This window comes from Hirundo rustica, chromosome 13 (assembly GCF_015227805.2).
Source record: "Hirundo rustica isolate bHirRus1 chromosome 13, bHirRus1.pri.v3, whole genome shotgun sequence".
NCBI classification, from domain to species: Eukaryota; Metazoa; Chordata; class Aves; order Passeriformes; family Hirundinidae; genus Hirundo; species Hirundo rustica.
In genome coordinates, this window is record NC_053462.1 from 18,711,540 (window position 1) to 18,723,882 (window position 12,343).

Here is a 12,343-nt window from a genome sequence, read left to right on the forward strand (position 1 = left end):
AAGGGACGCGCTGACAACCGGCCTGCGCTGCGGGCTCTGCTGCTGCTGCTGCTTCGTCTTTCTGATTTAATATTTTTTTCTCCTTTTTTTTTTTTTTTCTTTAATTTTTTTCTTCTTTTTTTTTTTTAATACTATTTTTGGCTGAAGGGATCCGACGCCTCCGAGCGGCCCCCGGCGCCGGTTCATCCCGCCGGGCAGCACCCCCCGCGCCGGGCGCGCTTCTCCGCTCCTCCCCACCTTGTATGGTGGAGCGGCCGCGGGGCGCAGCCGAGCGCTGCCCCGGGCTCCCTCCGGCCCTCGCCCCCGCCGCTCCCCGCCCGGCCCCGCGTTGGCAGCCGATGTAGGGCACGGCGCGGCGCGCCCGAGCCCCAGCGCCGCCACGGGAGCGGCCCCCGCGGCGCCGTCTATGCCCGCGCCGCCCCGCCGCCCCCCCCATGGTGCGGCCCCGCCGCGGGCCGTCGGAGATCCGCTGGGCAGCAGCGCCGCGGGGAGTCCGGGCTGCTCCGGGGCTGCGATGAGATAGAGCCGGCGGCGGAGCGAGGAGCCCCGCGGAGGAGGGCGGGGGGCGGCCGAGAGCGACGCGACCCCCCGGCCGCCCGCGGGTCGTATGTTCAGGTCCAAACGCTCAGGGCTGGTGCGGCGACTTTGGAGGAGCCGCGTCATTCCGGACAGGGACGGCGGAGATGGGAGCGCCAGGAGCGGCCACGACCTCGGAGCCACCGGCAGCTGCAAGATCGCGGAGAAAAGCCCCTCGCTGGAGCTCCGCGCGGTAGCGCGCAGCCTGCTGCTGCGGGAGGCGGAGGAGCGGGGCGAGGCGGCGCCGCGCGGGGACCCCATGGCGGAGCGGCGCGGGGCCCGGCTCCGCGCCCCCGGCTCCGCGCCGGAGAGCGACGGCCGGACCGTGACCTGCTGCCTCTTCTCGGAGCGGGAGCCGGGCGGACCCCAGCCTCCCCCCGCCGCCGCCCCCGGCCCCGACGGCGCGACCGACGGCGGCTCCCCGGAGCGGCGGGGCCGGGAGGCGCGGGCGCGGCTGCTGCTGCTGGAGCAGGAGCTGAAGGCCGTCACCTACTCGCTGCTGAAGCGGCTGAAGGAGCGCTCGCTGGACAGCCTGCTGGAGGCGGTGGAGTCCCGCGGGGGGATGCCCGGCGGCTGCGTCCTGGTGGCCCGCACCGAGGTGCGCCTGGGGGGCCTGGCGGCACCCCCGCACCTCCTCCTGGGCAAGCTGTTCCGCTGGCCCGACCTGCAGCACCCCGCCGAGCTGAAACCCCTCTGCGAGTGCCAGAGCTTCGGCGTCGCCGACGGACCCACGGTCTGCTGCAACCCCTACCACTTCAGCCGCCTCTGTGGGCCAGGTGAGCGGCGGCGAGTTGGGTCCGCCCCCCCCCCCCCGTCACCCCCGCCACAAACACCCTCCGGTTTGGGGGTTCGGGATTTCTGAGCCCTTCCTGGGTCTATCCGAACCCTCGTGGGCAGCGCTGCCCCGGCCCCGCGGCGTTGCGGGGATGCCCGGGGTGCAGGACGTGCTTGCTCCGGGGTCCCCTCCGGGCATTCCCCCTCTCTTGGAACCAGCGGTTCCGTTTGCGCGTTAAAAGCCCTTTCTCTTTATTGTTGGATTTTTTTTTTTTCCCTTCCCGCGGAGTTTCCCCGCTCTCCGGGAGCCGGAGGGGCGATAATCGGTGGCTCCATCCCGCTGGCGCCAGCCTGGCTCGCTCGTATCGGAGCCGGGCGGTCACCGCCGCCGGCTTAAAGCCGCAGGCGCTTCGGGGGGGTTGCGGGGATGTCCCCGCCGCGGGGATCCCCGGACCCGCGGGGGCATCCGGGGCTCCTGCATTTCTCAGGGGATTCTCATATTTTTTTTGTTTTTTTGGGTTGTTTTTTTTTTTTTTTTTTTTGCCGTGGGCAGAGGTGGTGAGCGTTTTCAAGGCATGGGTTTGGTCTTCTCGAGGGTTTCTTGTTTCTTTCCGCAATACTCGGTCGTGTGTCCATGTCGGCGGGGAGTAGTTAGGTGGAGCAGAGACACGTTGGAGTCTGAGGGGCAGAAATCGAAATGATATTTAACTGGCTGTACAAAAAATGTAATGGAACTGGACAGCTGGATTCCCACTGCCAGAGGGCAGGGGGAGATGGGATATTGGGAAGAAATCTTTCCCTGTGAGGGGGGGCAGGCCCTGGCACAGGGTGCCCAGAGGAGCTGTGGCTGCCCCTGGATCCCTGGAAGTGTCCAAGGCCAGGCTGGACAGGGCTTGGAGCACTCTGGGATAGTGGAAGGTGTCCCTGCCCATGGCAGGGGGTGAACGAGATGATTTTTAAGGTCCTTTCCAACCCAAACCGTCCTGTGATTCCATGCTGACTGTCCCTTTTTTTGGCAAGAACTTCGATTTTATTATTTCTTTTGCAATCTGGGTTCCTGCCTCGCTTTGCATCACTTCTTTCAAAGAAACTTCTCTTCTGGGCGTGCTTCTCCCGAAGGTCGCTAGAGGCTGGAGGCAGCTTTTTTTTTTTTTTTTAATTCCAGTTGGAGTTGAGCTGCGCTTTCAGGAACGGGGCATTTATTTTAGAAACGGGAGAAGTTTCCCAGCCTCTTTCCTGCAGCCGTGGTGGTTTTCCCAGCAGCGAGCGGCTGCCAGCCCTGTGCTGGGAGTAGTAGAAAGCAGAGCTGTTATCAAGTGGCTCCTTATCACTTTGATAACGGGTGACTGTGCCAGGACCCCACCCGCGCCGGCTGGGCGCTGGTAACAGGAGCCAAGAGAAGGCCTTGATGCCCTTTTTCACGGGTGGCTCCCCGCAGGGATCATCCTCTTGGTGTTTCCCACCCAGTTTGCTGAGGGGTGTGAAAGTTCTGGGGTGCTTCCAGCGAGCTCCTGGTGACGGCAGGTCTGGCTGTTACATCCACATGGGGACATCAGCACCTTTATTTTTATTTTTTTGGGCAGGATTTATAGGCAGCCTGTTAGAAGAGCACTCTTAGGGGAAATGAGAAAGCTTTTCTGAGGAGCAAGAGATGACCCCAGAGCCTTCACACGGGGGATGCTGAGGTTTTTTTTGCTGAGCTCAGCCAGGCTGAGCTGCAGTCACTGGCTGAGTGCTCTCAGGTGCAGGTGGAAGCTGAGGAGCATTCCTGTGTCTCCCTGCTCTGCTGGACTTCACAGTAAAATTTCTCACTGAAGTCGGTGCCTGCTCAGTGCTGATGCCTTGAAACGGCCCAGCTGCCTGCACACTCAGTTTTGGCAAGCTACAATTCAAGAAACGTCCCTGTCATGTTATGGAAGGGGAGAAGAAACCCCTCTAATCGGAGCTGGAGTTGATGAAGGACCCTCATCAGCCTCCCCTGTGGTCTGGACCCTTCCAAGAACAGCGAGAGCTGGTTGAATGACCTGATTCAGCAAAGCACCTCAGAGGACCTGCTGAACTAGGAGCACATGACTGCTCAGTCCTGCTGCTTAAAGCCGAGCTCAGGAGCTTTGTGGGGTGGATTTGGGGTGAGGGGGGTCACAGTGGTCTCTGCTCCTGAGCAGCTTCTGTGCCCAGGCCTTTTGGGACGGACCAAAGTCTCTTGGATGGCTTGGTGACTGAAGCCAGCCTGGCTCTGGTGCCAGCCCTGAGGGTCAAGAGGAGGCCCAATCCTTCTTTTCAGTACATGTTTGGGGAGCACTTGCTAAGCCCTGTGCATTGGAAGGTCGTCTCCCAACGCTGATGATGGAAATGTGGTTCCTGGGGAGCAGTTTGATGTTTTGTGTGACTCAGTCTGTGTGTCCAGGCACAGATATGGAGCAGAGGGGTGCGAGCATTTTCAGTAGCAAAGCCCACTTTGAAAGTTCAAGGTGGAACCTCCATTCTTCAAAAATTAGGGAAACCTGGGCCTTCAAGTTGCTTCCAAACGTTTTGTTTTCCACTGGGTGTTTATAACCTTGGGAGAGTTCCTGCCCCAAAAGAGAAAGGGAGAGGGTTTCTCAATAAACCGAACACAGCACTAACCTGAAATTTTGTTTTTCCAGAGTCTCCACCACCTCCCTACTCTCGGCTGTCTCCTAATGATGAGCAAAAGCCACTGGGTACGTGTTTTGTCTCTTTTGATCTCCGGGGAACTCTTTCATGGTGCAGCCTCGGTGCTGTTTCTGAGACAGCCCTACCTTGGCACGTCAGGCAAAAGCCAACAAGTCGGCGTTTTATGGCTGCTCATTATTTCTGAGCAAGCATCAGCTGATGGGTTTTAAGAAGTAAATGGATGCCAGTTTATCCTACCAAATTACCGTGTAGACACATGCATATTTTCCAAAATAATACGAAGCTCTATTTTTAATGAAGGCGTAATGAAAGGTTACCAGACGTCATGTTTTGTCTGCGTGTGTAATCTGCGGGAGTGGGAGCTCCTGGGTGCCATTTCCATAAAGGCCTGGCTGTGCTGCTCCCTGCAGGAACCAGCTGTTACCCTCCCTCTGCTCCTTGCAGAGCGATGGAAACTCTGAAAACCCGGGCGCTGTCATTTCTGAGTGGGGTGTCACTTTTCCTGGGGAATTCCAAAAGGTTTTCCAGACAAAGCTGGTGGGAGCAGCTTTGGGGTGGGTCGGCTGGCTGTGTGCAGGGTGCTGGGGAGCCTGGCGGCCTTGGATGCTGCTCCTGTGTGCTGCACGTTGGCCTGGAGATGTTCTGGCCTGGCATCGCTGCATCCTCACCGTCCTTTCTCAGCCCTGCTTCTTTCTCAGTTAAATGGGAAGCAAAAACACAGGAGGGAAGGGAGGAATCCCTCATCCCTCATGGATTTCTTGCTGGGATCGGTGCAGCTGGGGGGTTTCTCCCTTTTTCCCATGGTCAGTGATTTACTGGGGTTAATGACCATGGGGAGCTGCTGTTGCTCCCATGGGGCAGGGACAGGGAGGAGACAGATGGGGTTAGGAGGGGACAGCAGTGTCCCACCCAGCCAAAGGCGAGTCCCTGCCCTGCTCAGCCATGTGTGCACCCTGTGCCTGCCACAGGGCTGTGACCACAGCAGCCTGCAAGGCCAAGTTGGCTGCTGGTGGCTTTTTTTTTTTTCTTTTTTTCTTTTTTTTTTTTGGTTAGGTTTGGGGGCAAAAAAAAAAAAAAAAAAAAAGGAGCTGTCCCTCCCTGCACTCCCCCTTCCAAGTTAATTCCCTCTAGAAACTGCTTGTGCTGCAGGGAGAGATGATAGTGGGCAACACGTGACTTTATTAAAACAACAGCCAGGGGTTGAAATTTGCTTCACTGGCTTGTTTGATTGGAAAAATAATAGTTAATCTGTGAGCAAACAGTTGAGCACTTAATTAGAGGGGTGTAAGCAAGAGAGAATAACAAAGACTCTTAACTTGTTAAAACAAAGTTTCCTTCGCTTCAGCAAAGAGGAAGGAAGGAAGCAAGAATAAACAGCTTCAAGAATTTTAATGGTGATAATTAAGTATAGTAACTCTGACTTGTTTAGAGGCTTAATGTAACTTTATCCAGTAAGCACCAAGTTCCTACTTGTTTGATCAACTTAACTGGAGTTATTTTTGTGGTCGAGGCAGTTCAAACTTTGCATTTGCGTGGTGGAGCTACAAAGTTAATCGCTGCTTTCTGGCTCCATGGGGAGTTTCTCTCGGGGAGGTGGTGGGAAGCCGAGCAGCCACGGGTGCTCACGTAGCGCTGGCAAACGCAGCAGGACTAAAAGTGCTTTTTTCTTTTTTCCTTTTTTTTTTTAACCCCCCCCCAGATCTATCGGATTCCACGTTGTCTTACACTGAAACAGAGGCTACAAACTCTCCCAACGTGACGCCCGGAGATTTCTCAGGTTGGCAGCTGTTGGTGCCTTCCCACGCTGGGGGTCCGCGCCGGGCGCTGGTGGTGGGGCAGGGCAGCAGGAGGGGACGGGGTGGGGTCCTGCTCCTGCTCTCGGTTCCTGCGCTGGGCGTGAAGAGAAGGACAAAAAGAGCAGGTATTGGAGCTGGTTTTTCAGAGGACTCTGTCGTGATGCTGTTTGCGGGGCGAGCAGGGAGGTTTGGGCGGTGGCGCAGGGCCACGCGTGTCCCGTGTGGAGGCCACCGGGACCCAGCCCAGGCCGTGGCTGCTGTGGGGCTCTGGGCCCTCCCCATTCCCGTGGCAGGGGCAGCGAGGCCGTCCCAGTGCTGCTTTGTGCCGGTTCCTGCCGGGTCCGTCGGGCTGGTGTTACCTGCTGGGCCCCGGCCCCGGGCTGCAACCCCTGCTTTCTGAGCAGGCTCCCAGCCACGGAGCCATTGAAGATCCCGAACAAAGCTCGGCTTAATTAGGTCCTGGTTTTGGCTCTGCCACACCCTGCAACCTTTCATTCACTTAATGGGGCTCTGCAAGGCCTGGGGTGGTTTTACCTGACAGCAGGTAGAGCTGGGGCCCTGGCTGTGGTGTCTTTTCCACATCTTTCTCCTCGGTGTCTCATCCCGGGCTTGGGGCTGGCTGTGTGTGGGGCAGGAGGGGCCTGGCTATGGGACCAGGTTTAATTTCTTTGCCTGGTTCGTGGTCTGAGAACCAGGATGAAGGCAGACAAAACTGGGTTTTGGTGGAGCCCCACGTGCCTCCTTGTGGGGCTTGGACACCTCTAAGCCTCACTGCTGGGTTGCTGAGCGCATGGATGGGATCTGCTGTTCCTTGAGGGAATGCTGTGGGTCAAGGGAGATGGTGGAGGTGACCTTTGGGGTAATGGTCCCTTGGTCATGGAGTTTCTTTTCATTTTCTATCCTTGCCAGGGTTCATGCTCAGTTTGGTGAGAGGTTTGGTGAGACTTGGGCATTCCTCGGGATGTTTAGGCCAACCCCAGAGGGTGTTGAAGCAGCACAGGGTCTGCATCGTGGCACAGTGGCACGTTTCCCTCTGGGGGTTTTCCCTTCTCCTTGTTCTTTCAGGTGCCCCTGTGGTGGCCAACTGGCCCAGGGGCTTTTGTTGTGCTGCCAGGTGTCCAGAGCAGGAGAACAATTGATAGCTGGACTGGGATCATTCAGCCTTGTACTTTAATAAATATGTGTTTGCAATTCCTGACAAATATTCCTGGGGCTGGATGCACGTCCCTAAAGCTTCCCCCGTGCCCATGGCTTTTGTTGTAACTCGATAATTGGCATTAATTACAGCAGCCAGGTTGGAAAAGCGGGGTTCCTGGGGATGTAATGGTTTAGCTTCTCTCATGGCTCAGTCTTTACGGGACATCTGGTGGGTTTGCTGGAAGAGAAGAGAGATTTTTAACTTTTCCTTGAACAATATAATGATAACATGTGACCGAGATTGTGCTGAAACCGGATCCCTCCTCTCCCCCTGCGCCGTTTCCAATGGTGTAACTTTTAATAAGAGTCTGGGGCTGGGTGATTTATTTTTCCCCAGTGCTCACGATTGCTGAAAGAGGATAAGAGCCCTGCTGAAGTTAACCCATACATGTCATCGCGGGGAAGTACAAGGGAAAAACCCACTTAGGCTCCAGCCTACCTGCCACATTTTGGTTTGTTTATTCTCCATTTCAACTCATTTAATGGCTTTGCTTGAAGTGTAGGTCTGTGGGAGTGATGCACAAAGCACAGGGTCCTCCCTGCCTCCTCTTGCGTTCCGAGGGAGCTCAGTGTGCATTTAACTCGTCTTCCAGAAATATGTACATTTTGGGTCTAGCACCAAGCCACTGCTATTTATTGGTCCAGCTTTGATCATCAAAAAGGCTTTTCCTACTAAAACCACAAAATCCAATTTTGTGTAACAAAGAGAACCATTCTTCTCCTGTTGCTCCTTTACTTGATGAACTTGTAAACAGGAGGTTTTAGCATGAAGGCAAGAGATGATCTCTGTCATATGTGTAAATTTAAAAAAAAACAAACAAACCCTCTTTTTGAAGCAGAACCTTTCATGGCTGTAATATTGGTCTTAAAAAGAGGGAAAGTCTTCAGTGGAGCAGCAGGCTCACTGTAAAGTTCAGAGGAGCAGTCAGTGCTAACTGGAAGCACAAGTCGTGGATGGTTGGGTGGATATGACCTGGATCCATGGATGATGCCCCAGAGCCCTCTTCATCTCGTGCTCAAAGCATCTGTGTCTTGGAACAAAGTTGTTTGTCCAAGGATCAGCGTCCAGCCACAGCTTTTCCCTTGGAATGGGGATGCTCCTGTTTTCCCAGTGAGGTGCAATGGCCCGGGGAGATCTGGGTTGGTGGGAAAAGGCGCTTGGAGATCTCTGACCCCGAAGTTTCCTCCTCCTGAGCTCGAGCTTTGAGCTGACAAGAGGGGCTCCATCTTTTCCTCCTTAGATTCATTTCTGCTCTTTGGGGAGAGTTATATTTTAAACCCAGGTGGTTGCCCGGCCTGGGCTGAGTCTCGTCTGTCCCCCGGGAGCCGGCGGAGCCTTGGCCAGTCCTGGCGTCACCGCGGCTCCCAGCCGGAGCTGGGGAAATACCAGGGAAAGGGCAAAATCCAGCGAGGCAGGAACAAAAGCTCAGCCTCGTGACTCATAATTGGTGGAACATTTGTAGTAATTTTTTTTTTTTCCCTTCCCCTCAGACTTGGCTCCTCCAGCACATGCCAAGAAGCTGCTGTACCCGTTAGACTTGCCAGGCGTGTGGAGGGCTGAGCGGGGAGCTGGGCTGGGCTGGGGTGGTGGGGACGTGCTGGAGCAGCTGCCGTGGCCTTTGGGATTGCCTGCCTTCCTCTGAAGCCCACGGGGCTCTCCCTCACAGCCACAAAGGGAAGGACCTTTTCTTAAACCCCATGGAATAGCCCCATTCCTGTTGGAAAAGCCTCATGGGGAGCGTTGAGCAAAGTTCTTGTGGTGGCTTTGAGTTCTGGAGGTGCTGAGGGGAGGCCAGGTAGGAGGGCAAAAGGTGGCCTTGCACCTGTAGGTCTCTGTGCTGACTTGACCATCCCCAGGGAAGATGCTTGTTTATTCTTTTCCAAAAATAGTTGTGTTTTGGTGTTTTTTAAACTTCAAAATCACTTCCCGTGTACTTAAAACTCTGAGGGTTTCAGCTCTGGTGAACCTGTGTGTGGCTGAAAACGTGCATCCTAAAGAAGAGATGTTGAACTGGTGGTTTGTTGGAGGAGGGATGAATTCCTGTCCATGCTCCAAAGCAGCAGGGAGGTGTTTTCCACCTGGAAGTGGAAGCTCAGGCAGGAGTTTATTCCCAGCAGCTCTGCTGATGTCCAGAAGGTGCTGGGCCCCATGTGGAGATCAGCTCTGCTTGGTGACTGATGATGGTGGAGGAAAGCTGGGAATTAACAGAGAGAAGAGACACAGACTGAATGGGCTGGAGCTTGTTTAAATTATTTCTGATTTAATGTTTTTTTTAAGGCCTGGGAGGATGGGGAAGTTTTTACAGGGCAGTGATGGGCTGGGATTTGGGGAGCAGAGTCCCTGTGCCACCAAAGGAAGGAAGAAGGCAGAAGCATCCATCCCAGCTGGTGACTCAGCCCTGCTGAGGCAATGCCACGGCTCCAGGCGAGGGCCAGAGGGCTTTTTCTGCTCCCAGCAACATTTAGGATGAACTTAAGGAAGCATATTTTAAAACCCACTGAATGGAGAAAGTGAACGTCTCCCTTCCTCTCCCCCCAGAAATAACAGGCTGCAGGATTTATGCTAACAAGGAAATTTATGAAGATATCCTGTGTGTTAGGAGTAGGAAAAAAAAAAAAAACCAACCCATTAAATCTGTCAGGCGGATGTGTGTGGCAACTGGGCAAACATTGCCCTTTCCGGGCTGGGGGAGAGATTCTGGAATTACCTGTTAATAGAAAAAAAAAGGGTTATTTTTCTCATTAATAGGGCAGCAGTTTCTTCTGGGGGGAAATGTTGGGTTTTGAGGATAGACTCTGGCTTTGCCGTGTCTCAGTGCCAGCTCTGGGCTGGGTCTGACCCAGCACCACCCTGGAGCCTTTTCATCCCTTCTTGCCCCTCTCCTGCAGAAACAAACCCTTTAGAAAAAGACAGGGCATATCTGTGCGTCCAGTTTAATCACAGACAGATGTTTGTTTGGGCCAGTAATGGTTTTGGTTTTTTTTTTCCTTTTGTGTTTAACTGTAGCTTTGCTGGCTTCTCTTCCCCCGTGCAGTCTAGAACAATCAGGGTTTGGCTAAAACCTCTCCTGGTCGGAGGAATGAGCCTGTTGCCAAGAGCTACTTCTTTGATGCAAAAAAATACATCCTGGAGGTGCTTTGTCAGATGTTTTTATATTAAACAGTTTTCCTCCATAGTTTCAGTTTGCCAACGGGAAATAAAGTGCATCTATTTTCCAGTGTGCCTCAGAGAGGAATTCTTTTGCTGGCTTTTCCCACGTGGCTGTGGATGGCCAGGGATGCAGGAATCCCCATGGGAGAGATTCAGAGCAGCACCCTGCCCTCCCTGGGGGTTTGCAGCTTCTGGCCCTGCCTGGGGCTGACATCAAAGGCAGCTTCTCCAACTGTGGGGTGAATCATGGATTAATCCCTGGAAGGGAAGGTGGGGAAGCTGTGGGAGCCCATCCCTGGGCTTTCAGTGCTGTCCCTTTCACAGAGGCGCAGGTGTGCTCCTTTATTATGTGTAAAGATCTCTTTCTGGGGCGGTGATAACCCCACTGGAGCTTTATCAGTGGCTTTGTGGAGGGCAGTGAGTTTTTCCACATCCCTTTTGTGCTTTGCCAGGGTGGGGGGCTCAGGGGGGGCAGCTCCTGGAGTCCTGGAGCCATTCCCTTGGAGCAGGAGGTGAAGGGATCATTGATCCCACGGCCAGGTGGGCTCCTCGTTGTGTCCAAATCCTGCTGGTAGCAGTGCTTCATCCGTGATCAGAGTAACCCAGCAGAGAGGATTCCACCTGGGAAAATCGTAAGCAGATGAAGTTGTTCACAGCACTGAGCAAGCAGCAATTTAAGAAATGTGGTTTTTTAAACTTTGACTTGCCAATGGAAGAGAAGCACCCTAGATCTAGGCTGGAGGGAGATGTTTCCTCCACCTGGTTGTTTTTCCATTCAAACCCTGTGGGATAACTCCTGCTGGGCCACCAAACCAAGAGCACTGAGCTGTACCTGAGCAGAGCTTTGGTGGCTGTAGCCCTTCATGGTGGCACCTGTAGCCCATGTCCCGTGGGGAGAGGTGCCTGTGGCTCCATCCCTGCAGAGCAGGAGGCTCTGGGAGGAGGATTGAGCTCTGGTAGTGGCTGTGCAGATGTAGAGGTGCTTCTAAAGCCAGAGACAGCTGTTGGTATAAAATACCCCATGGGTTTTATGCAGGGCTTTTGGTCTTGGGATTAGCACAGAGCTCAGCCAGGGCACTGATGTGGGATGGGGAAATTAATTTAGTGAAGGCTGAGGGGCCACTGAGGAATTTCCTGGAGGTGGGAAGAGGTGGTTTGTGCTGGAGGTGTCCTGAGGAGGGACATCAAGGTTCCTCTGAGGTTTTGCAGCCTGTGCAGCAAAGAGCAGCAGCCTCCCAAAACAGTCTGACAGGAGGGCAGGTGTCGCCTGTGCTGGGAGGTGGAGAGTGTCCCTTTGTGGCTGTAACCATCCAACAGGCCACACTTAAGAAATGAGGACAATCAGAGCTGTCCCTAAAAAAAATACCTGTGCAGCTGGAGTTGGCCTTCGTTCAGAAGAAGGAAGGAAAAAATCCAAAGTGGCTGCCAGAGCCTCGGGATCATCTGCCTGGGGTGGCACAGGCTGCACGAGGGGTGGAGGAGGGTTGGTCTGGCCGTATTGGGCCTGATGCAGAGATTAAAGCTGCTGTATTTGTGTGTACACACAGCTCCCGAACTCCAAAGGAGAATTTTCCATGAGGGAGCCGGGCAGGATGGTGTCCTGAAGTGAAAGTTCCACGGGCAGTGTTTGGGGAGCAGGATTCCTTGGAGCCAAGACACTCGAGTTCTCAGTGTATTCCAGCAGAGGAGGAGGGAGTTGCTTCTTTTCTCCCTCTGTTACCTGGAACTGGGATGGATTTTCACAGCTAGCCTGGATGTTTTCAACCTAGAAGTTCTTGGAGAAAGCACAGCACCCAGATAAAACATGTTTTTGTCTGTGGTTCATGGAGTAGTTATGATGTTTGGCCTTGAATCACAGAATAATCACATCCCTCGCTTCTCCCAGCGCCTAGGCATCACTCTTTAAAAAAGGAACATCAGGAAGCAAGCAAGTTACTTAAAAGTAAATTAGTTTAATCTTTGTAGCCTAAACGTTACATTCTTGCACCCTATTAAGGGTTGGATACAACTTTCTAGGTAGTAAAAGTTCCTTTGATGTAGCTCTGGTTGTGTCCTTTAACCAGCATGGATCCAATGGATCCGGCTTTGTTTGAACTTTTCCTTTTTTTTTTTTTTTTTTTACCCTGTGCTTTGCTTTTTAGAGGGATTTGCTGAATACTGGACACAGTGTATTTATGACCTTTGAAAACGGTGA

At 54.0% G+C, this 12,343-nt stretch overlaps 1 protein-coding gene across 1 annotated transcript in view; it reads left to right on the forward strand.

The window, feature by feature from the left end:
• The first annotated feature begins 516 nt into the window (after positions 1–516).
• Positions 517–12,343, forward strand: part of SMAD6 (SMAD family member 6) — a 37,597-nt gene continuing 25,770 nt past the window's right edge. The window contains exons 1-3 of the mRNA XM_040077674.2: positions 517–1,352; positions 3,996–4,052; positions 5,705–5,782. Of these exons, the coding sequence (XP_039933608.1) occupies positions 608–1,352; positions 3,996–4,052; positions 5,705–5,782 (880 nt within the window). The 5' untranslated portion in view covers positions 517–607. The remainder of the gene's footprint in view (positions 1,353–3,995; positions 4,053–5,704; positions 5,783–12,343) is intronic.